We start from the raw sequence: 25100 nt of genomic DNA, 5'->3' as shown, positions 1-25100 counted from the left end.
CTACCTCCTGCTGTTCCCCCCTCGGGGATTCAAGTGCAAATGCCTGATGAGTTGTATGGAAAGAAAAAAAAAATGTTTTCAGATTATGTGCAATTGCATCCAAGTAAATTTACTGGCAACAGCAAAAGTAGTTGTGTTAGTCATTAAAGCCCTGTGTTTAGACTTTGTTTTGTGTTCCATTGGTTGTTTTGTTGCGGATTGCATTGTGTTTAAACGAAAACAAGAAAAACACAAAAACTCCAATTAGTGTGAAAAGGCTGACAGGCATGTTAAGGTAAGAAGAAAATGAGGCCTCAGTGAAGAGAGGTTAACCAAGAGGAGCAAACTGTCTGTGAAATTTAAAGTCAAGTCCTGGGAGAGATGGTCCCTCAATTGCCCTTTGCTGGATGGCTGGAGAACACATTGAAATTCCAACCACTTCAACGTAAGTCAACAGCACCACAACTGATCTCCAGCACACACAAAAAATGAAGTAATAGCCAATATACTCCATAGTGTTACAGTGATGTGGGGGAATTTTGCTCTTAGCAATGCCGTACTGTTTGTGCATGAACTTGATGTGAGAGTGACAATGCATCTCTGTATAATCCTCGTGATGTAAGGTGAGTTTTAAATGCTTCCCAGTCTGAAAGTGTGATTCTGTACAAAGTAAGGTGCAGACATAAAAGACATAAAAGACTGTGATAGCCAAAAGAAGACATACAATACAACATAAAATTAATAATGGAAGTAAATCAATAAAGGTTTAGTAGACTAGGGGAACTTGAGAGGCAGCCATGTGAAGATGCTTGAGGTAGCGCTGGTTGGGGATCAAAGTTAGATGAAAAGAAGCGACCTTCTCAGACCTCTTGAAACTTGTCTTTATCTTTGCTAATGGCTCAAAGTTATTCTAGGAATGCAATCCTAAATCAGTGGAGTACACAGTGGCTTTGTTCTGTATCTATGAGCCAAACCAGACATTTAATGATAAACCATTCCACAGAATGGAAGAAAAACTACAAAACGGTACAAAAAACACATTTGGATAGTTAAATTTGGGCCAAACATTCATAGGAAATACCTATAATCTAACAGCACATGTTGCTGGCTCTGGCTTTTTTCTAGGTCTGATTTATAGAGCATATGGCATTACACATTTTTTTTTTGGTATAACTGAATTCATTTTCTACTTGCTTCAAAAATAATAATATACCATAACACATCCCTGCGTCTGGGTTTTTGACATTCCGGTGCAATGTCAACAGCCACTTTATCCATTTCTTTGTGCTCCACATAGTTCAGAGTCATCATGCATTGATGACACAGCTAAAGCTGAAATCTTCAACATAAACTCAGAGCTCTGTGGATATGTCAGCTGCTGCCACCTTTTAAACCTCCTATTTCTCCCAATAATAGCTTACATACATTCATGTTTGTAAAAATGACTGTTACACAACATGCTATCATTCTAATACAAAATCCTAACCACCAGAGCTACTGAACTCTATAAACCTTTCATGAGTAATAGGAACAATAATCTCGTGTAAAAGAGTGATGAAGGCATTTAAAGAATAAGTGAAAAAGCAATAAAGTATAATATCTACCATATACATAGAGGATATAGTCGTCATAGGCTTCTCCCACAGCATTGGACGCCACACAGCGATAGGTGCCGTTGTAGGACTTGTTGAGGTTCTCGATGTAGAGATCAGAGCCGGTGACCACAGCATGAGGCGGCACATCCTCGTCTACTCTCAGCCAGTTAATCTGATGGGGACTGGAGAGCACAAATACCACACACATCACTCAGCCTCTGTCTATCCATCGTAGAAATCTGAAATAAAGGTCAAATCTGAAAATCTGAGAAGGGCCATTGGCAGGCCCCGTCTAATGATGTAGTTTATACAGCATGCTAACAACTGGTAACATTTAAATGGTACACTGAAATGTAAAGGTTAAGAGGGTGTTTGGACTGGCAGGGGAAAGTAATATACAGTGGAAAATGCAAAACTAAACAGAAATCTCAAGTGCCAAAGCGCACCCATACTCACTGTGGCTTTCCTTCGGCGATACATGTCAAATCTAGATTGTCGCCCTCTCTGGTTAAACCTTCAGGATATGTCACCACGATCTTCACTTCTGGTTTATCTGGAAGTCAAAGAGATTAGTATTTACAATGCTCCCGTGTTGTAAGCTATAATCTAACTGGCTTTCTTCTTCATACCTGTAACTAAAGGGCGTGTTAAATGATTATTTGACTCTAAAGTGAAGCGCAGTGAGAAACAGACTTTTAAATGAAAGAAAAAACAGTCAATAGTGAAACACAGAAGAGTATGAAACGATTATAGACGTGCTCACCAGACATCCAGTCCGTCTGCAGTACCTTATAGTAAAATGGCTTTTTTTTTCCTCTTATCAATGCTAGCCAAAGATTACCAAAATGTCAAGCGGTTCCAGTCAAGCTTTCTCTTTTTCCTTGAAAGGTCAGACAATACAGTTATCTTCTGAAAAAAATTAATATTCTGCACAGACTACAAAAGGGTAACTTAACCTTTCTTTGACGTTTAACAGTGTAAGGCAGTACGTATTACCTCTTCAATCAATTCACCATTTAAAGAACACCTAAACATCACTGATACCTAAGCAGAAATGTTTTCCCTTATGATCACTGTATCTCTCAGGCCAAGGCACCACTACACTCTTAAGAAATGCCAGCTGCATGATCCATAGATAAAGCAGTAAAATACATGCAATGCATCTGTGGTGTGAAGGTTGTGACTGTGAGTCTTCCTAAGACCATATCAACTCAAAGTTAATATTCCTGCGTGCACACAACTTATGCAGCAGTTGTGCAATATGACACTGCAATCTACATCACAGCAGGGCATGAAAAGTACACCTGACCACACTGGGATATAACGTTGGGTTCAAGACGCTGGTTTCATACACTGTCTTGCAAGTTCCAAGATATCTTTAAAAGAAAGTGTCTATTATATCTTCCTGAGAAAACCCTATCATTCAATTTCACTTTTTTTGTGACCACTACAGAGGACATAAGGTCTCAGGAGGATACATTACATATATTTCTGGGTTATGTTAAGTTTGGATATGTCACTTCTTTTGTAGAGAACAGGAGAAAAGAAACCACGTGAAAAAGAACGTTTTCACAGGACAGTCCTGTGAAAATCTAAGTTCACCCCAAGATGAAATAGCGTGTAGAACCACCTTTAGCTTCAATAAATTGAAGTAAATTTCTGTATGATTTTATCCGTCTCTCCCATCATTGTGGGGGAATATTGTCTCACGCTTCTTTAAAGTGTTGATTCAGTTCATTGACGTTTGTAGACATTTCTTAATGCGCAGCTCTCTTAAGGTCCCACATCATTTCAATGGGTTGGACATTGATTGAGTAATTGCAAAACCTTGATTCCTTTCTTTTTCAGCTGTTCTGTTCTAGCTTTGGTGCTGTGCTTGGGATCATTGTCCCATTTCATGACTCAGGGTTTTGTTGCAGTTTCTCTGAGCTTGTGGTGAATTTGCTGGGATGTCCACTTCTTTGAAGATTGTGGCATTGTGCTAGCATGCACCTGAATGCTCCGGACCAACAAACTGCTGAAACTTCTGCTTTTGGTCACGTGTGCTGGTGATCAGTTAATCAAATGCTTTTTATTAGAAGCACCTGGTTATTGTTTGCTCTCTTAATTCCTATGGAAGCAGTAAGGGTGTAGTTAGTTTTTCACAGGACTGCATAGAAAAAAAATGTGAAAAACTCTCTTTTTCACATTGCTGTTAATCACCATGCAGTCAACCATAATGGCCCTTCCAGGTGGCTTCTGTCTTTGTTTATTTTCAAACTCCAGCACAAGCATTTGAAATAATTCATCACAAACATTTATGGCTAAGATTACCTTTGCTCAAAGACCCACAGAACTCCAGATTAAGCGTACTAAGCTCATAATCACATTGATTTTTGTTGTCTTATTAACCCTTTCCACCCTGTAGGTGCCTGTACTTAGATCAGGCTGTATGTGTTACTAAAATGTAACTCACTATCATCTTTTGAACGCTGGCACACTCACTGAAGAGTAAGTTTAAAACAGATGTATGATTATTGCGCTTCATTTATGTTGCATCAAATCTGGTAGAGCCACAGGTCAGAATGTTTAAAACATTGTTTTGAAGCTAGTAGTTTCTCTCCAATTTACAATTTTGATCAGGCAGGCTAACTCTGTCCTGGTGATGGGGAGAAGGAGACTTGTACTTGCATTCGAAAATTTTCCCAAGTGTCTATTATCAATACAGCCCAAGGTTGTTCATTTTGTCCTCACAGTTGTAAGGATTTGAAAAATCAATACAGCCAAATTCTGTGGCCACTGCTCAACTGTGACAAAATAACCAACACTGTGGTGTATTCTAACTCTCTCCAAGTGGTATAAATCTGCTTCTAGTAACTGTCAAATGCACTTGCTTATCTTGCTGTGTAGGTTCTGTTATTCCTACATGTAATATTTTTTGACTTGCTTTTTTTTTGTGGTGTAGGTAGTATACCAGAAACATCTTAAGTGTGACATGAAGTGAAGGAGATATGATACCAATGCCACAGCCCAACTAATAAGTAGTTAAGCGCCCAACTATCCCAGAAAAGAAACAGTCCCTGACCCTGTCTGTAGGGCCTCAGTCTCGTTCTAGGCTTGAAAACACAGAGTTTTGGGTCACTCACAAAGTACTTCCAAGTGTCTTTGAGCCAGGAGGTCCTTTACAGCTGGGTGGTCAATGATGCAGTCCACTGGCATTCCATCATCTTCTTTGGAGACAGAAAATCTCACTCGGCTGGTGACAGTAAACATCCTGTCATATGTCTCCTCAACTGTTGTTTCACCTGGAAAACCGTCACAAGGATGACAGGAACAGAAAGTTAATGGCTAAACAGGTCAAAATCAAATCTGAACTTCTGCAGCAGCACCAGTCTGCACTGGCTTTAATGAGCAAATAGTCAAAGCTATTAAGAGAGCATTAGCTGTCAAAGAGGACTACCTTCAGATGGCATTTACATTTAATTTATGATTCAGTGATGTGGTGCCCAGGCGAGACTTTAGGGGATTCAAAGAGTCCGAAGGCCTTCAATTCTGACGAGAGCAGTGAGGAGCGGCTGGGTCATATCCAGCCTGATAATGAATGCTTCTGCTGCTCGAGGGTTGAGCATTGTTGGGGCTAACCCTGCAGTAATCTGCTGCCCACTAGGCCCTAGGCTGTCAGAGGGGCATTCATTTAGAGAGCATTACAATGCCACAGGGGCATTGCATTAGCTGCAGTGCTGAGTGTGATGGTTTACTCGCACTTAATGAAGTGAGGAAATAATTACAGCCCCACACTGACCTGCAGCACACTTCCATTTCAGCCTTGTCACAGGGGAGCTGTGCTGGACTCGGTGAGGGCAAAACACTGTTGTTCCACAGTTGATGATCACCAATACACACATATGTGGCTTCTTGATGGATATTAACCCCATGTAACATATACACATCCAACCAAGACCTGCCTACATAAAATTTAAAGTATGGGGAGCAGTAAGTGGTCAGTGCACTTGTGGGCATTAAATTTGACCACCTTGCCAAATGCAGTGAGCAAACGGACAGTTTGAAAAGCGCATTGACCATTTGAAAAGGGTAAGTAAGTAATAACAGTAACAGTAATAACAGCAGGAATATAGCAAAGTGTGACAGTGTGAAGAGGCTGCATAAAAAATAAATGGCTTCCATCTGAAAAACAGCAAATGTCTTGCTACTCTGCACAAAACGAGTAAAGGTGTTACAGCATGTGAACAACATACTGTACTGTGTGTCTTTGTGCCCTGCAAGCTGTTAAAGATGCAGTGGGCAGAAATGTAAAAAAAAAAAAAAAAAAAAAAAGCGGGGAAAAAAATGGCTTGAACGCTCCTCTCCAAGGTGAAGGTCCTACGATTAATCAAGTGTACTACTACATCTAAGCTTCCGTGTGGATATGCCCACTCTATTTTATACCACTCAACTGGTCCGGTCTTAAAAAGACATCTGATTAGAACCTGAAACCAGAGCCAAGAGGAGGTGCGGGAGGCTAATTTCCTTGCAGACCACTTGAATTACAATATGCTATAGAGTTATTGTGGATTTCTGGTCCGGCGATGCCAAAAGCATGGCGCCTACTCCAGCTTTAATTATGTCATTTAACTTAACTCGAAAAAGCATCACAACAGCGGCAAATGAGTTTAGCCCAAACATCTTTAGTTAAAGTTGAGTCCTGTGATCAGTGGGTACTTGTTCCTTTCCAAATAACAGCAAAAAAAAAAAAAAGTCAATTAAGAGCTGTATTGTCACCATACAATCACAAGGTCAATGAGGGCATTTCCAAGCACACCTGCCAGGAGCAGTGCCCTACGCGCCAAAGAGTTGGGTGAAGTGGAGTGTGAATTGAAGAGATGTGGTGATTAGCCATTTTTCTCTCGGCCAGTCACACTAATTGCCTTATAACAATCACAGTGCAGCATTTAGACCGTGCAATAACAACAATCATGGCAGTTTACTTTATGTCACACTATGTTTGTGTCGAATAAAATGTTGGTTTGCAATCACTGTCAGACTGTACGATATCAATTTGAGGCATGTCAAATTGTAAATGGAAAGGAGCATACAATATGAGAGAAGATGCTTTGAAAAAAAAAACACAGCAACCTTGTCCTGGCTAAAGGAAAGTGTGTCTGTGTGTGTGTGAGAGAGTTTGTGAGTGTGTGTGCTGTCGAGATTTATTCAAAGCTCACTTGCAAAATTGGCTGGTGTATCCTGTGTCACACCATGTCGTATTGTGACTGGTTGGTGTGTGGCTGTGGGTCGCAGCAACAGTCACGCTGTGAGAATTTTGTTTTGTTTTATTTTTAATTCTGGCACAATTTTTCCAACAAGGCAACAACTTGGCCAGTGGCAGATAATCTCACAGGGTACACAAGGACCAACATTTTAGACTGATTAATTACAATTTCACCATGTTTGCTTGAAAGTCAATATTTGGTATGAGCACCTTTATTCTTCAACACAGCCTGAACTTATTGCATGGTGGATCACAATGTGACGGTACTTTTCCACGCTAATAATTCCATCAATTTTAACAAGATCCCAAAAACAGCTGGCTGACATTGCAGCCCCAAAAACCTCCACCATGTTTTACAGATGGCTCATTGTTGTACCTCTCTCCTGACCTCCTATGTACATACTGATAATGATTTGAACCAGAAATTTCAAATTTGAATTTATCACTCCATAAGACCTGTTGCCACTGATTTTCAGTCCAATTCTTGTGCAATTTGGTACAAATTATCCTCCTTAGGAATTGTGTCTTGACAGACACCCTTCCATTAAGACCATTTCTGGTGAGGCTTCGGCAAACAGTAGCTGGATCAAGTTCAGGACCAGAGGCATCTTTCAGGTCCTGCGACAGGTCTTTGATGGATTTTTTTTTTCCTATTTCTTAAGGACATGACTTTCAGATACTGTTTGTCTGCATACATTTAGTTTTTTTCCTCCACTTGTCAATTTTCACACTGAACAGCAAGCTGAGAAATGCCAAGTTATTTTGTCTAATAGTTCTTTGGGAATCACCTTGTTGGTGCAAAGATTTACGTTATGATTGTCAAACTGTGTTTGTCATAGATTCAGCTAAAGAATCTGTTGCTGGTAACAAAGTGCCTAAATATACAATTTAAAACTTGTTCTTGGCTACGTTGCCTATTATGTGTGGACACAACAACCTTGAGCAAGAAGTCTTTTTTATGCTTGAATGATTGATAGGTCAGTGATAAGTGGCTTAATAAACAAAAAAACATTCCTCTGAAAATGGTCAGGTATGAGAACTGGACTGAAAATGAAAAAGCAGCCAATGTCCAAAGAAAAACTTTGAGAGATGTTTAATAAATGTTGGGAAAACTATTGCTCAACAGCATTTTAAAATTTACAATGAAGTCTGGCTACTTGGAAGCAAAATATAAAGAAATGATAGATGGCTTAGTATCTTTGCAAAGTACTGTTTCTCTTTATAAATGTATAATATCGTGGCAAATCTACATAGCATCACACATAAAACACTCAAATTGAGCCCCAATTAGAATAATTTTTAAAAAATTATATTTACACTAGTTCATTACATTTTGAGGAGAATAAGCAATCGGCCAGCAAAAAACTGTAGAGTGATGGCATAATCTGATGAAATCATTGACATGTAATTTTATAGAATTATTTAAAAATTAAAAAAATGCATTATATTAAGCCACTACTGTCACTGCTCTGTTCACTTTATGCAATTGAGGAAAAGTGCTCGTACCCAGAGGTGGGCCTGTGCCACCTTGTGCAGACTGACACCTAATGGCACTGGAAGTGGCATTGGGGGTGGGGGGTGGGGGGCAACAAGCCAGCTACATGAATGCCACCTTATTCAACACTGACACACACACTGAACACAAGCATCAGCCAGGAGTCTCTGATTGGTCCATTAGTAGCTAAACATAATGCTGTTCTGAGCCATAAAAACATATCATACTTGCAATCAAATCCTTTTCTTTAAGAGAGAGGACTGCTGCTTTAGATCTCTGTATTATTGGTGACTTCTGTTAATCAACATAAACCCAGCTTTTAAACCATATACAGTAGCACAGTTATAGAGAGATTTGGTGCATTGTGTCAAAATATTTTAAGCTCTTTTGAATGTCATTTCAGGTCAAGCCGTGTCTACATTATAAATGGCAGGTAAAATTACCACCGCTGACACTATGACTGACACTGTTGTGGTAGTAGAGGGAGGTTTTATTTAATTTTTTTCTATTGTAAGGTTAGCAGTTCAACTAAGCAATTTTTTTTGGCACCCCCACATCTGAAACAAATCTGACATCCCCGATGACACCCGCCGCTTACGATTGCCTCGAGTCTGCACTGGAATCTCGTTTTAATCACTACTTTTTTTTTTTTTTATCCAAAACTGTTTTCACAACTGCTTCTGTCTGAAACTCTAAAGGGAATGAGCTGTCTTAACATTTACTCCAACAGTAGTTAGCCAGTGGGACAGATGTGAACCCTATATGAATAGTGGCGATAGAAGCATGTGTGAATTTTTTTTCCTTTTCTCTTCTTTTTTTTTTTTTTTTTGGAAATACTTAAAGTCCAGTTATTGGCTGGTGTAAAATAAAGAAAAAGGAAATTTGTTTTCATTTCATTTGATTTTGTTATGCTTTATGTGGTATGTAACAAATTCCCTACCTTAAAAAAAATCTGGGGGGGGGCTGTCTCTGTGCAATGTCAAGAGGACTTTCTGCCAAATTAGCCCCATCCCGCCTTGCATTACTGTGTCTGCATGAAAGTCCCATGGTGTTGTGTCTTTCATTTGACAGTACAAAATACCAAAGGGACAGGCAAAACACTTTCCAAGGTCAGGAAAATAGCACCACATACCCTTGTCTTGGATTTTTTTCATGAACAAAAGAGTCTTTAATTTGACTTCTACAATCAGTTCTGCTTTGTTACGAGTCTTCTTATTAATTTTTTTAAAATGAGAAATGGCAGAAGAACGGGGGGGCGGGGGGGGTCCTGCGTCACGTTTTAACAACTCATACAGAGTTATTACCAATGTGCAGGCCAACCAACGCTTGTCAATTACCAGTGTCATCGAAACCCAGATGAGGAAAACAACCGTGGATCAGGTCATGGAAGGACTCAAATCTGAATGCAGAGGAGATTTGAGAGTTGCAGCAGAGATGTCAAATCAAACGCTCTTGTGAGCATCGAGCGCTGATCAATCCCAGTGCAATCAAGCATAGCCTCTTCTCAGGGTGACATTTTCTTTCAGTCAGTTTCTAACCCGAGTCTTCTGCCTGCCAACACACTGCAGAGCCACCAGCGATCAAGCTGTTTAAACATGGCTTAGACAGTAAATGGCTCTAGCGCTGGTAGAGGCATTACCATTATTAATGCAGGAAAAATGAAAATAATAATGATTTTTTTTTAAACTTTTGCCACTCACTCAATATCAGATAGGGTGAGTTACGTTGGGGACTCCAAACAGAAATGTGAGGAAAATATACTGTGGGAGATTTAACCTGTAAGCAGTCGGGGATGCTGTGACGCAAAGCTTGAAGAGGTGATTAAAATGCTTTAAACCCCCCCAGTGTTCAATTGCTGCAATTTGTCAAAATTGGTACTCTGAGACACAACACATATTTTAAGATTAAGTGTGACTTACAGTTTCCAAGGATATCATTATCTGAGATGTCATTGTAAATAAACATCCATAAATTTGCTTAGAAACCATAACAGAAAGACACTGCTCATTACTCCTGAACCTGCCTGAGAATTGCCAGGTTCTTAAATTGTTTCAAATACTCTTGTTTGTACATCTATTACAATAAAGAGCAGCCATCAATCAATTTCCTTAACTGCTTATCCAATTCAGGGTCTGGAGCTGATCCCAGCTGACAGTGTGAGAGGCAGGATACGCCCTGGACAGGTCACCTAGTCCATCACAGGGCACGATAAGGAGCAGATAATAGATTCATTTGGTGTACATTTAATGGAGCCAATCTGTCAAATGATGAACACCCATAGACTAAAATAACAGTGTCCAACTTAGTGCATAATTACCCTATAAATTGACTGAGGGTGCAGTTGTTAGATCTTTGATAGCTCAAAGGACAAAGCAGGTGTCGTGCTGCACGAGGATTTTCTGCAAAGTGAAAGTTGTTAATAGTGACCTATAAAGAAAGCATTAGTAAATGGATTGCTATACCTGTTGATATTGATATCTATTGCAGCTTATAAGCAGTGAAAAATATACTAACTTCAGTGATTTTGCTTATATGCTTTAACAGCAGCTCTTTTAATGTTTAAAATGTTCTCAGATGTAATGTTTAGTTATTAGTTATTTGGATGGAAGAAAGTTCAGTGACAAAGGGGACAGGAGCGCTCGTATAGCTCAAATACTCAAAAAATAAACTGTGACTTTGAAATATTTATTCATAAATATGTATCAAAGTAAAAAAAAAAAAAAAAAAAAACACACTGCTCAAGCTTTTCAAATTTAAAACAAGGACAAAAAAAAATGAATAAAGTTTTAAATCATCAGTTAAGAAATTCCCCAGAGGACCCCCCCCCCTCAATATTAATTCAAAATCTTTGAAAGCTAAATTTGAAATTTCAGCTTTTCAGTATTTAGTGTGTTTTCAAAAAACTGAATATTTCTAGTTAATTATAAAATGCAAAGATTGGCAAAGTTCCTATTAAATCGCCTGCACGCAAAGTCACCTGCACATTTAAAAAAAAAAAAAAAAATAGGCACAATTAAATGCAGCTGCCCGACAGGCCAGATCTCTTCCTGTACTTAGCAGCACAGCACTGCGCCCCACTACATTTGAAATAACACTGCAGATGTCGTTTATGCTAACAAGCATTTTGCCACCTTGCGTGCCGAGTCTCTCGCAGGCCAGAGCCCACGAGTCCCGTACCTGCCAGCATGATAGATGGTTGCAAAAGCAATTCGGCCAATTTGAAAGCGTGTGCAAATTAGGCAGCAAATTTCTTTATTAGCAGTACGACTGTCTTGCCTGCACACAGACGTAAGACAAACACGATCAGCGAGATTCTATAAAACCACTGAGATGTGTGCCTCTGAATCTCAATCGGAGCAGGAGCTAATGAATTGTTTAGCATGTCCGTAATGAGAAGTGATTTGTGTTTCCTTGGGTACAGGAGGACGTGACTTTATGACTCTCTTTATGTATCCACCGCCACTATGGATTAGCCCTCCTCAGCATGTCAGTGGCATTTCGCTGATCTAACCATCCTGTTGTCTCTTCTTCCCCTACACAACACTCAGCAACTCATAAACAGAAATTGACTTCGACTCCTGTAGGGAACACTGGAGGCACAGATGGCATTTAGCTTCAGATTCACTCTTGTCTAAATATTTCATCTCTCAACAAGCCAAATGAATCCTCTCCATTCTAATACATATATAATTTGACAACAAGCTCAGAGACATCCACTCTGTGTAAATACGATACGACTAAAATGAATATCTCCCTAGTTGTATAATAAGTATATCATGAATAATTGATGACCCCCTAATCATAACGGAGAGGTAATAAGGCTTTTTCACCACTCCACATTATATCCCCCTTTCTGAACAGCCTACAGCCGGCCTTAGGCACAAAATGCATGAAGCAGAAATGTGCAAATATGAGTTCATAACCATGTTTACTATGTATAGATGGTTTAAAGTAAATACAAAGATGTAGAGTTTAGTAGTTTTAAAAACATATTCCAACAGCAGCTGAAGTGTAGCCAGTAAATATTTAAGCAATTTTAAATCTGATCTGTGAAATGAAAATTACCGTATGAAAATGCCTTTAAGGCAAATGATTTAGAAAATTTATGAGAAAAATAACATGGGCCCAAATTGCAGCTCTTGCAGTTGTGGTTGCATAGTTTGTTGATTACATACTGTAGCTGAGCTGGCAGCCCAGGCTGAAGGACGGGGTGGGGGTAGTGGAGATTCTTCCACAGAAAAAAAAAAAGAAAGAAAGGAAGCACTGTCCTTCTGCAGCTGTGTATGCCAGGCAGGATTATCTTCTTATATGTGTCAGTCAACATAATCAGTACAACACACATTAATGTTTTAGAGTAGAACTACATTTTATTCACAGAAGAAGTGCCTGGAGCATGTGAAGCAAACTGGGGGAGGCTGTTATTCTACTGACCTGTCAGTTCTTCCTCCCCTTTCATCCATCTGATGTAGGCGGCTGGCTTGCCGCCAATGGCTGTGCAGGTGAGCTCAGTCTCGTTCCCCTCGCTGACCACATCCTCACGACTCTCGATGACTGGGCTACCTGGCGGGACTGACCCAGAACAACGATGGTGGCAACATTCAAATCTATTAATCTTTACAGATTTATGTGTAACATGTAATACTTCGACCACGACCGTTTGTCCACAGTTGTGTGTTGAGTCACTGGGGAGTTATACTTCTCGGTAAAACATCAAAACCGCAAACCCCTCTGAAACCCTACGCCATAACCTGCGCCATAACCTGCGCCATAACCTATGACATAACCTGATGTGCACCTCCCTGGAAATGCAACTACACATCGCACTGACGCAGCCTGCAGCTATTGTGATTGGCCTGTTGAGCCCTTTGGATTTCGCTTATGCATCTCCAGCTACTTTTTACACCACCTTTTTTCAATGGATCAGTGCGAGAATAATAATTATCACTTCAATATCAGGAACAATAATGATAGCCTCAATATAAGGACTCACATATGTCAGCAAATTTCTGGAGGGAGACTGCCAAAAAACAGAAACACTGAATTTTCTCTTAAACAAAAGAAAAACAGTTTTAGTGAATGTGGCCAGGATTAACTGAGTGCACATTTAGTTTATAAACTAACATTAAGCTGAATTCTGTTATTCTCTAAATAGATGCAATCTTTTCCATGCTCAGCATCTTAGTTTTGCACGTAAGCATGCACAAACAAAAAAAATAAAATAAATAAAGCTTGTATTTACAATGTTAACCTTATTGGGATTAGCTAAATCTATGATAACACTAACACATTTGTGAAGAGTGGCATCATCATTTCTTGTTGCCGTTATTGAACTGGTGTATATTTTTGCATGTAGTAGTTACAGAGCACAATTATCATTCATTCACAGTCACGTTACACCATCTGGAAAATGGAAGCCTGATACTCTTTTGGTTCTATATTTGGTATCTACTGTGGTTTATACCAACTCACATGAGACATAGCTGTTTCTTTAGGTGCTAAATGTTCCATATCAGTTCCTTTAGACCCTAGCAGAATATACAGTCTGTGTTGTAGTCTGTAACAGCTTCTCTGCACAGAAAGTATTTCAGATGCTTTTGCAGTTATTTATATCATACCTGTCTGAATGAATGGACATGCTCCCATTTTAATCACTCCAGGTGCCTACACAGGCAGTAGTATGACTCACATTTTTATTTTATTCACCCCAAGAAGGGTTTGAGTATCTGATATAAGTTGCATGATAATCTTCACAAAATCTATCACCCAAAATTGATCAAAATAAAAGGAGACTATAAACAGCATATCTATACAAAATGTCACGATAATCCATCAGTAAAGTGGTGGACCAACAGACCATTAATCACATTACATCAACGTCTCTTATTTTATTTTTATAGGCGAGTAAAATGAGTTCATGGAGCATTCATTAATGCGTGCCTTCGGCTAGCATGAGTCATGAATCCATTGCTTCGCATTCCTTTTAAAGTAACGTTAAACAAGTATACGTGATTACAACCTATGGCTGCCTGGGTGTAAAAACAGGATTGGGAACAGTTCTCCCTCATCCCTTGTATTACTCATCACAGCAAACTTGCTAAACTCCAGTTACTTGAAAGAAAAAAGTCAGCGGGGTGCTCATTTCAAGGACTCTTCAATGCAACCCTTGGTTCAGAAATACTGCAGCTAGGTTTCAATTGTACAACTAGAGTAATTACTTTAAAGTGCTTTTAATTCCTTTCAATCCCCCAGGATGTCTGCATGTATAATAAAGCTTAACTAGAGTAATTTCACTCCAAAGCATCAAAGTGTGGCACAGCTGACTCTCAATAGGGAATCGTTTGGAGCAGCCAAGTCAACATTCACCGGGATTCACATAGTCAACACAGCTGCCAAAACCAACGCGGTCTGAGCCATCAGTTTCAGCATCTGCTCCTTTTCGTTATGCTGTTGAGCACTGCGAGAGCCTAATTGGCTGACATTTTGTTTCAGTTGCTAAAGATAACAGGATCAAAGATTACTATTATTTCATATTCACTGTCTATAATGGAGCAAAATACAACAAAAGAGTGTGTGCGTGTGAGGTTCACACATGTGTCCTCACACCTACCCAGGACAGTGATGTCTGCGTAGGCTTCCTGAGGAGGATCTGTGTAGAGCTGGCACACATAGCGTCCCTCATCGGAGAGTGACACATTGGACAGAGACACCCGCAGTTCGTTGTCAGAGAAATTCACCAGCTGGAACCGGCCGTCCTTGAGAGCTGTGGGGATACATGTGAGACAGAGACAGTGAGGATACAGAGTACAGGGACACAAACACGGGACATGGGGTGAGAAAGAAGGGGGATGGGGGGGAAATTGGAAGTGGAGAGCGGTGGGAATGAGAGAAGATAGAGAAAGACAAAGGAGACAGTATAGGAGAAAATGAGACTGAGGAGAGAATGTGGTGGGCAGAGTGCTGCTCTTTTGTGGGCTTTCTCCTTAATTGAGTAAAAGAAAAGTGAGTTTCAAAATGATTCATACAAGTTGATTTATAAAGTAGCTTTACAGTCCAAAGAGCACTCGCAAAGAAAGGAAAGTGTGAAGAGTGCTCATGAAGACTCCTAACAAGCTAGAAACTCTTAAAATGGGCTGCGGCTGGTCATGGATGGATGCGTCAAACTCACATATTCCAGAAAAAAAAGAGAGGCATTCAAACATACATAATGAATTAAATCACTGTGTGCAAGCAGAAAGGCTTGGATGCCTCAAACTCTAAATCAAAAGCAGACAAGAATATGTATACTAATGCCTGTATAGACTGGCTGAAATTTCTTTTAATGTCATCAAACTAGGTTAGCCATCTCTCTGAGTTTTAACCAACTGTTTTTCATTTAGGTCAGCCCTCATCCCAAAGCACTCTTTTACATAAACAGCTTTGGTTGATTTGATTGGGAGCCCTTTTGATGTTTTGACCTGCCTTCTTTATCAAGTCCTCTCTGCATCTGTCGAGCTAACGAACTCAATTCAGCCCCCTTAAAGCGCAGGGAGTTTATTATTCCCATCAGGCTTTACACTTAGCATCATGATCATTACCCAAGGTCTCAGGGCAGTGTCAACATGAAACCTCATTCCCTGATATAATTTGAGAGCTCTTTGGAAGTCTCTCCTCAAAGGGAAACAATGACACTGATGCACTTTGAGAATCCAACCACCTGCTAGGGAGGGAAACCCTTCACTTCTGAGATGCTGATGGCAGTTTACACAAAGCTGTTTCATAACTGGCTGACTGCTTACATAAGAGTATGGATGATGCACAGTGTCTGGTGTTTATTAGAATGTGCATATTTTCACTAAAATATGTGTAATGATTACATTCATTAGCCTATTAAAGAACAGGAAATGTGATGATTTCCTGAGAAAGAAGATGCCACACTAAGCTTTTACCCAATACAAGATTATGCTCATCATTGAATAAGAAAACCAGGACATTTCATAATTCAAAAAGCTAAAAAAAAAGAAAAAAGAAAATCAATTAATAGGCAACGGTCAAGCAACCTATTAATTAATTAAAATGGAAACAAAGGGCCCATCATTCATCATGTAAACTCTCAAGTAAAGTAAGAACTACTGCAGCCACTGTTGTCTGCATGCATCATGTATTAGAAAACCAAGTGGCCAAGTGACACTCACCCATTTACGTCCAAACCTTTGACAGTACTAATATATATATATATATATATATATATATATATATATATATATATATATCAGTGTCATTTTGTACTTTGCCTAGAGAACATTTCATAATCAAAGTGCATTTTCTCACAGCATGCAATGTACGAACGGCGTTTGGAAAACATTATTTGTGTCAGTCTGTAAGAAGCATTTAGTTAGAATGGGTCTTAGCGGGTGTACATCAATGAGACCAAAAACACTTACAAAGAGAGTGACATCTGGACTTTCTCTAAGTTCTCCAAGACCTCAGAGGCAGGGCTCCAATGATCCAATGATTCACAGTATCCTACTTATGAAGTCCTCCATGAATACACATTTATTTCCCGTCAAATTTAGAACACTTGTGGTATATTTTATATCAGTGATTTAGTATTTGTGCCTGTACATTGCAAGTAGGGCTGAAGTGGAAAAGGGGGATGTGTCATATTTTCTGTGCTCCAGTTTAGGAACATTTAAATCAAAATGCTCGCTTATGCTGCCAGGCCACTACCACATTCTTAAGAAGTAGATTGGCTGAGCTTTTGCATATTAAATTCAAATATATTTCAATCAGCCACGATTCTTCGTGTCGTAAAGAAATACTGAAATCTGCTATAACTGAGATACTTATTACAACATAGAAGTTATATGGCATGTGCACTGAGTTTCTGGCCACCAGTATCTTGTAAATCCAGTACTTAGTCTATTGCAGCTTGGCTTAGGCCTCTGCCAACTCCTGAGCTTTTTACTGAGATTGATAAAAGAGAAACAACATGGTAAAGTTGTTGCTAGACCACTAAACAATTAGCTGAAACTTGTTGCAAAGCTCCATAAAGTCTAGGAAAGCTGCAGCTTCAGCTGGTAATTCTCTGTTTGCTACAAACCATAAATGAAACCTTTCAAACTGTCACATTGTGTCGACACTGTCACTTTATTTATATTATAAAAATATCATTATAACCGCTTTATGACTGTAATTGCAGCTCGGTTTTCAGAGGCTCTAAACTTAGAGCATTTTGAGGCTGAAACAAAGGATGTTTGGCAGTATCATTTTAAACCTTTGCAGCACAAAGTCAGACAACTGAGGAGAGATGCAGTGAATAAATAATGGTGTTCAATTGCATCACCATCCAAAGAGGTCCACCTTCGCTGATAAAGGCTCATTTTTCCCATTTCAGATGACAACTCTGCCAAATTGCATGTCATTTCGCATGTATCTGGCACAATAAATGGCTCACCCTAACAAGACTCGCTCCGCTTCTACCTGTGACATAATTCATCTTTATTTGCTGCAGCAGAAATTTGTTTATATGGCCTTCACTGGTACTGTAAAGCTGTTATCATTTTGGCATTTGTGTGCGTATCTGTTTCTGTGGCTGCTGCTTTGCTTGTAGCTACTGTTCTAGCTCCTGGTGTGCCTCTGTGTCACTGCTGTTTACTTCCTTGTATACAAAGATCTGCCACTGTGTCGGGCAGCCCCGTTGACAGGTAACAATGCCACTGGCTGAGGGGGGTCCCAGCTGAACCAGCAGTCCTTTAGGAACAGAGCCTAGAATAGCGCTGCCATGGGGTTCACTAAACCCCATTACCAGTAGCACAAATATGCCGCGGCGGACCAGTAACGCTCAAGCCAGACATATACTCGGATCTAATTGTAGATAAACAAAACTGTTTGGTTTTTGTAATTGAAGAAGGCACTACATTGAGTTAGGCGGAGAAAATGACATGTTTATAGGCCCACATAGAGCGCCTCAATAAAGCATGAAGAGGAAAACATTGTCTTAACTTCGTGGAAAGATTTCCTAAGCAGAGCTGAGTTAAATTTGATTGTCTGATGTAACAGTGAAATATTCTTTGTTGCTTCTTTGTCTGCTCCTCGGTGTCAGAATAAATATTTTTTTTTTAGGTGTAGAGCACAACATGATCTTTGCTATTTTACAGTCCATTCTTCTCTGCCATATTGTGAGACAGCTTTAGGTATTTTGTACAAATATGACAAAGATGTGTACTCAAACTCCCCCGATGCTCTTTGCAAGTGAGAAAATGGAACGCACGTCTCACTACCTAGACTTGTGAAACAGCTGGGATGCAATATAGACCGAAATGAAGGGTGTTCCTCGTTCACCTTGAATCTTGGCTCAGATCCCAGATATAAACAAGTAAAAAAAAAAAAAAAAAACAGACAAAAACTCAGTTCAGTGTAGAAGTAGCCCATATGCTCATGCATAATCATAATGTTCAATATCCTAATCTAAGAGATTATCGTAAAATCGAACAGTGACAAGGACACAAAAGTATTCCCATTATAGTAGCATTGTTAATTATCTCATATCAATCTTTCAGTATTCTTAGCCTAATGACTTGTGTAAAAGAGCCAGAGAGTCAAGGACAGATGGAATCATGTTTGCACAAAGAATCTAGCAAAAAGCTGGAGCTGATGTTGTAGCGGGATCCGATATCTTCACTGTAATGCCAAACCCAGGACAATTCCTTTGTAGGGGATGCGCCGACAGTTGCAGCAGCTCTTTAAGTGCAACACAATCTTGCAAATGTAGAGAAATAAGCACAAAGTCTGAAGTGTAAAAGAAATGTTGTGGGTACAATAATGAGGAGAAATATGATGTCGCACTACCCTGTAAGAATAGGCTGTTTATGATTAATCTGGCTATTGTGGTCTTTAACAATCCACTAAAAATAATATATCAGTGAGAAATGCACAGGACCATTTCAGACTAGCTTTACAGAAAGTCAGCTAACCATCTCATCACATTTTTTTTGTTTAGGTTTGTAATGGATTAGAAATATTTCCATTCGGCTGTGAAAAATAGTGCTTACTAGGTGGAATTCCCTTCATAGTTTTTGCTGTTGAATGTTGAAGGAGTATATACGCCATGAAAACTAATACCATCCATCCATCTTCTTCTGCTTATCCAGTTCAGGGTCACAGGGGAGCTGGAGCCTATCCCAGCTGCAATAGGAAGAGAGGCAGGGTACACCCTGGACAGGTTGCAGTCGTAGGGTTAACACAGAGAGACAGACAATCATACGCACTCACATTCACACCTATGGGCAGTTTAGAATCCCCAATTAACCTAACCCCACTAACCGAATGTCTTTGGACTGTGGGAGGAAGCTGGAGTACCTGGAGAGAACCCACGCAGACACAGGAAGAACATACAAACTCCACACAGAAGAAACGAGGCCAGATGGTGGATTTGAACCCAGGACCTTCTTGCTGTGAAGCAACATTGCTAGCCGCCACATGTTGTTTAATTTTGGTTTTGCTATTTTTTTTTTGCCATCATGTCTTGTGTGTTATCTTTGTGTTCCTGTCAGGTGTTCATATCAGTTTTCTCATCGTTACCTTTTGCCTGTTTCCTTTCTTAGTCGTAGTTTTGTTCTTGTAGAGTTTGTTATTTAACTTTAGGTCCTTGTGTTTTGATGTTTATAACTGTTGTCTTTCTAGGTTTCTTTATGGTTTCTCATTTAGATTTGGCTTTCATATTTTTTTGTTATGTTCTAGTGTGTATTTATTAAATTTACTAGCTCCCTCAATTCATCCTCCTCTGCTTTCCTCTATTGATTTCACTCATGTTCAGTATCTCAGTTTTGGTTACAAAACATTTCCTGCTTTACTTTGTTAGAGACCTTTCCCCTGCAGCTTACGTTAAACTTTACTTCCCTGTGTCTCATTATCTAGATTTAGTTCAGCTGTGCTCGTTACCCTGATGTTTCCACTTCCCCTGATCACCCCTTAATGTGTCTATGTGTATAAATCTTCAGTCTTCCTTAGTTTTTAGTTGCGTCATACTGTTTACGCCTGCTTATCTGTTCTTGTTTATTTGCCTTTGTTTCATTCCTAGTTATCTCCTACTGTTCCTGGATTTAACTTGTCCCCATTTTGGATTTCTGTTTATTCTTCCCTTTGGATTTTTGTATGGACTTTTCTTTTGTTTTTTGGGATTTCCATCAGCCACAAGAAAACGGCTCACTCTTTGCTCCTTGCATTTGGGTTCTCACCTTAACACACTCCAGCTTTTGAATAGAATAGAATGCCTTTATTGTCATTATACAGGATGTACAATGAGATTGGAGGACCACTCCTGTTCAGTGCCATGTAACAGAAAATCAAACTCTCTAAAATAAAAATATTATGAAAATATTATAATCTAGTATGATCAATATAATCAAGAGATATACAGAAATAAACAATGTGTAAAGTATACAAAAAATAGCATGTATAAAAATATATACATACATTGGTGCATCTGTACATTGTAAGAAAAGTAAATATGTGTATACATATAATAATGAAGATGATGAATATTGCACTTGGTAAATGAATATTGCACTAGTGAATGAATACTGGATATTACACAATATAGGAATGTCAGATATTGTTCAGTATGAATAATATAATATTGCACAGTTACAGTGGGTGAGTGTGTGAGTTCAGGGTGGTGATTGCTCTGGCGAAGAAACTGTTCTTGAGTCTAGAAACTGTTCTTGAGTCTTACGGTAGTTATAAGTGAACAAAATAAAGGATAAGTTAGTAGAAGATGTGAAGTAATCTATTTTGCTTGCTACTAGATGTTGCTGCTGAGCCCTTTTATTAAGTTAGAACCCTGAAAAATCCCAGACAATGTGCAAACTTATCAAAATCCTGGAGTGAAGAGTAGCCAGGGTTACCTTACCAGTGCCAAACTACTGCATAAAAGCCAGAAACTTAAAAAAAAAAAAAAAAAAAAAAAAAGTCACAATAGAAATATTTTAGGTATCTGTACTGAGGATTAAAGGAAATTAGATTTCTTCTATTTTCATCAATTCACTCATGGTCCTTGAGCAACCAAGGACTTCAAGTTTGCAGTTCAAGATTTCGTTCTTTCAGAGTACTAGCACTAACTGACGAATGCTGTTTTTCAAAAAAGGAAAAATGATGATGGCTTATACCAGGAACGTGTCTTAAAATGTGCGTAAGACATATCGGCACTTACGTCTAACATCTTTGAAGTAAATGGTCTGTCTGTTGGGGTTGAGCAGCTGTATGACGGAGTCATCGTTGTTCTTCACTCTGCAGCTGATGGTGGCCGTTTCCCCCTCGATCACCGACACGTTGTCAGTTGCCAGGTTCTGACCTTCGACTTCACCACACAGACAAAAAATAAAAATAAAAATACAGACGGAGAAAAGAAATTTTAAATGGGGAACAAGCATTCCCGTCTGGATATTTAAAGTATCTTAAATATTTATATTTCTAACAACAGGGACTGCATGTCAACACATGCACAGTACAAAGATACGTGAATAGGCCGTGTAGATTGTCTGTTTGCAGCCATGTCTAATCCTTTTAATATAAGAGCCATGTGCAGTGTTTGTCACTATTGATCTCCCCCAGCTCAGAGTGGGCCCTGTGAGTCAGTGCCAGATGGGCTGTAAGCTCTGCTGCCCACGAAGGTAGGGAGTGAGGAGAGGGTAGGAAGAAAAAGAGACAAAGAACGAGTGTAAGAAAGTGGCAAGTAGTAGATATGGGCGGGCTGGAGGAGGTGAAGAAGAGAGGGGGAGTTAAACAGAGCACGAGAGAACAGAGAGAGGAGAGATGAGCCGAGTTGGATGCTGTATATGGTTAAGCTTTATCAGAGCCCTCCATCTGAGGTTCCATGTGACCAATGTGTGCTCAGTGTGCTCAGCGGTTCTGTTCTGTATCTCTAGGAATAAAAGTGCTGTAAGCATCTGAGTCACTCTCTATACACTGGCATTGTTGCCACTGACAGACCCTGGACCTTGTCATCATAACTCCCCCCCTGCCCCACACACACACACACACACACAAAAAAAAGTCTGGCTTTGTTTCCCCTGTCTTCGGAGAGAAAGAGGAAGAGAATCAAAAGTCACCTTGTGCTATATTTATCTGGCAGCAGCCAAAAAAGCGTAAGAAGAATGGAGAATACGTTTTAATGCCTCAGATTCACACCAGTGGAGGAACAACACTCTAAGTCACAACCCCAAGAAAACATCAAAAGCACATTTGCATGCCCGAGTTGTCAGACACCTCTATTGCATTCTGACATTTACAAAGTGGAGGGGGAAAAAAAATGCCTGCATTTTCAGATAGTGATAATGGGAATAGACAGGCAAACTAACATGATTCAAAATGAACTCTGTGAATGCGGCAAGCAATAAGAAATTAACCTCCTGTGGAGAAAAGCTCCTCAGACCTGTCTGATGCAATGAACTACCCATTTCATTCCACTCTGCTGCCGGGGCTCAGGTTCAGGACAAAAGGAGCGTAATAGGTAAAAACAGCCCCAGATTATGTCCAACAAGTACACAATACAGTCAATTAAAGGTTTATCATAAATAGGTTATATTTACTACATGCTAATGCTGTTGAGGATAATTTAATATAATACTGCTGAATTGTACACAAACATGAACTAAAGCATCACTGCTCAAATAGGACAACAATGAATTACTGTGTAAAAAAAAGGTCTGAAGCCCCATCCTTTTTTGCGCCTTACTTCATACTGATGAATGGTGATGCATATCCCAGCGGAAATTAAATGTTTGTTTTAATGTGACATACACATTAGGCCTTTTGTTTCCCTCGTGTAAAAGCAAACCGCTCGATGAGAAGATGCAGCGCATGCAGATCAAAAAGGTGCAGATGCCATGTAGATTGTGACCAAGTTTAGCGCAAAACGGTGTTCATTTGACCCCCACACAGTCCTAAACTCGATGCCATGGAGCCTGGGATTGCATGAAGCACACTGACACAGCCTAAGTACCTTAAAAAAAAGTGTATCTACGAACAGTGAACTGATCAATAAGCACTATTTTACAAGCATCCTCACTTTACTTTTGCACAGTAGCCTACTATATTGTGACAACTTTCCCTTTTAAGAATTATATCAGCTAATCTGTATTCCCCATTTTTTGAATTTAACACAAACTTATTTTCTTTCCAACAAAATACCTGACAAGCGAGTTCACAAGGAGGTGTAACAATTCTGAAACCAAGGCCAAATATGGAATGCAAACATCCATGCTTTCCTATAGCAGACTCTATTTCAGTGTTACAGTACCTTCCACACCCCTGCCTGAGATGCTGCCACAACTGTTGAACTTTTATTACATTTCTAATACAGGCAAGGATAGGATATAGAGACCTTGTAGAAGTTAACCTAAGGAGGAGGATTACGTGACAGCTATGGCAGAGAAATGGAGGGATAGCTTCATTACTGTGGCTAACTGCAGGGACAGTACTGGTAATTCTGAAATATATAATTAAACTGAGCTTTTATTAAGAGCCTCTTTTGTGATATTGGATATTGAATATACAGGACGTGTTGCTGAATTATGTTTTTGTGAAAAGTCTTGTAAAACAGACCGAAAAACAATAATTGTGTGTTACTCAACGGTTGCATGAAAATACCAGGCAGTTTAGTGCAGGCTAACGTGGTTAGGTTACAGTACTGTGATAAAGTTTTTAGTGATGCACCATCTTGAACTGGTTACATCTAAGGTGCTGTTGCTAGGTTACATCAAGGGTAGCAATCAATGTATTTAAGGTGATAATACGGATTAGATTGACTCACCAGATTTTACCTCTTCCTGATCTTAGTGTACCCCCACTTTCCAAATCCCATTTAACCTCTGGTTGTAACCCACAGTCTTTTAGGAGAATGGAGCTCAGTCAGACCATTATGTTTCAATTCGTTTCTTATTGTTTTTGTTTTGTTTTTTTCAAGTTTATTTTTCAGATTAGATTAGGCACAAAACCTACACAAAGAGGAAAACAGGTTTCACAAAAATGATGCAAATGATCCATTTCTTGGGTTAGTACCAACACATTCCATCTATCTAATATACAATTTGCTGCCTGAAAAAGGGGAGATGGTTGTAAAACAAACATATAAATGGCCAAGATAGGTTGAATGCAAACATACTGTGTTTGAATCCAAGAGATGTCTCCCGCAAGAGTGCAGTTTACTTGTATAAGAAAGTAATTTCAAGGAAACAAAGCTCACTATGCGGTGAAGGAAAAATTCAATATAGTGGTTATTTAGGGTTTGCTTTGATGAGCTGCATTAGTTTAAAGTCAGTATTATTGTCTCATGGGTTTCACAGAATGTTATTAGTCCACAAAAAAAAAAACTAGATCGGACCTTAATCATAGCTTTTAAAGTCTCCAGCATCACATAATTTGCTCCTGACCATTAGCAATATGGTGTTGTGAATGACTGAATTAGTGACAAGAAAGAGGCACTTTCTAGCTATATATAAGTTGTTTACCATCTAAAATAATAGAATAAAACAAGATAATAGTGAGCATTAAATCAAAATAATCTTTATGTGACGATTTAAAATGTGGATGCAACAAATAATAAAGTAAAAAAAACAAAAAAAAAAACAATAAAGTGCAGATCTTCTGTACAGTGCATTTTAGGCAAAGGCACAGTGTTGTGTTTTGATGTCTATTTTATTTTATTGCTGTAAAAGTAATATATTTGGCAGTCACAACAGCAACACAGAGCAGCCTCAAAGCAAGGTTATTCAGCCCCCAATCTGTTGGACTGAGAGAAAGGGAATGC

General features: G+C 39.3%; 1 protein-coding gene across 2 annotated transcripts in view; it reads right to left on the bottom strand.

Annotated features, from left to right (window-relative positions):
* cadm1b (cell adhesion molecule 1b) overlaps positions 1-25100 on the bottom strand; it is a 171093-nt gene that overhangs the window by 19261 nt on the left and 126732 nt on the right. For both annotated transcript variants that reach the window (XM_030745456.1, XM_030745457.1), the window contains 6 exons: positions 21504-21650; positions 14922-15074; positions 12746-12883; positions 4700-4858; positions 2031-2127; positions 1584-1756 (listed from right to left, as the gene is read on the bottom strand). In XM_030745456.1, the coding sequence (XP_030601316.1) occupies positions 1584-1756; positions 2031-2127; positions 4700-4858; positions 12746-12883; positions 14922-15074; positions 21504-21650 (867 nt within the window). The remainder of the gene's footprint in view (positions 1-1583; positions 1757-2030; positions 2128-4699; positions 4859-12745; positions 12884-14921; positions 15075-21503; positions 21651-25100) is intronic.

Source organism: Archocentrus centrarchus, chromosome 13, assembly GCF_007364275.1.
Source record: "Archocentrus centrarchus isolate MPI-CPG fArcCen1 chromosome 13, fArcCen1, whole genome shotgun sequence".
NCBI lineage: Eukaryota > Metazoa > Chordata > Actinopteri > Cichliformes > Cichlidae > Archocentrus > Archocentrus centrarchus.
This window is presented reverse-complemented; position numbering and strand designations above follow the sequence as displayed.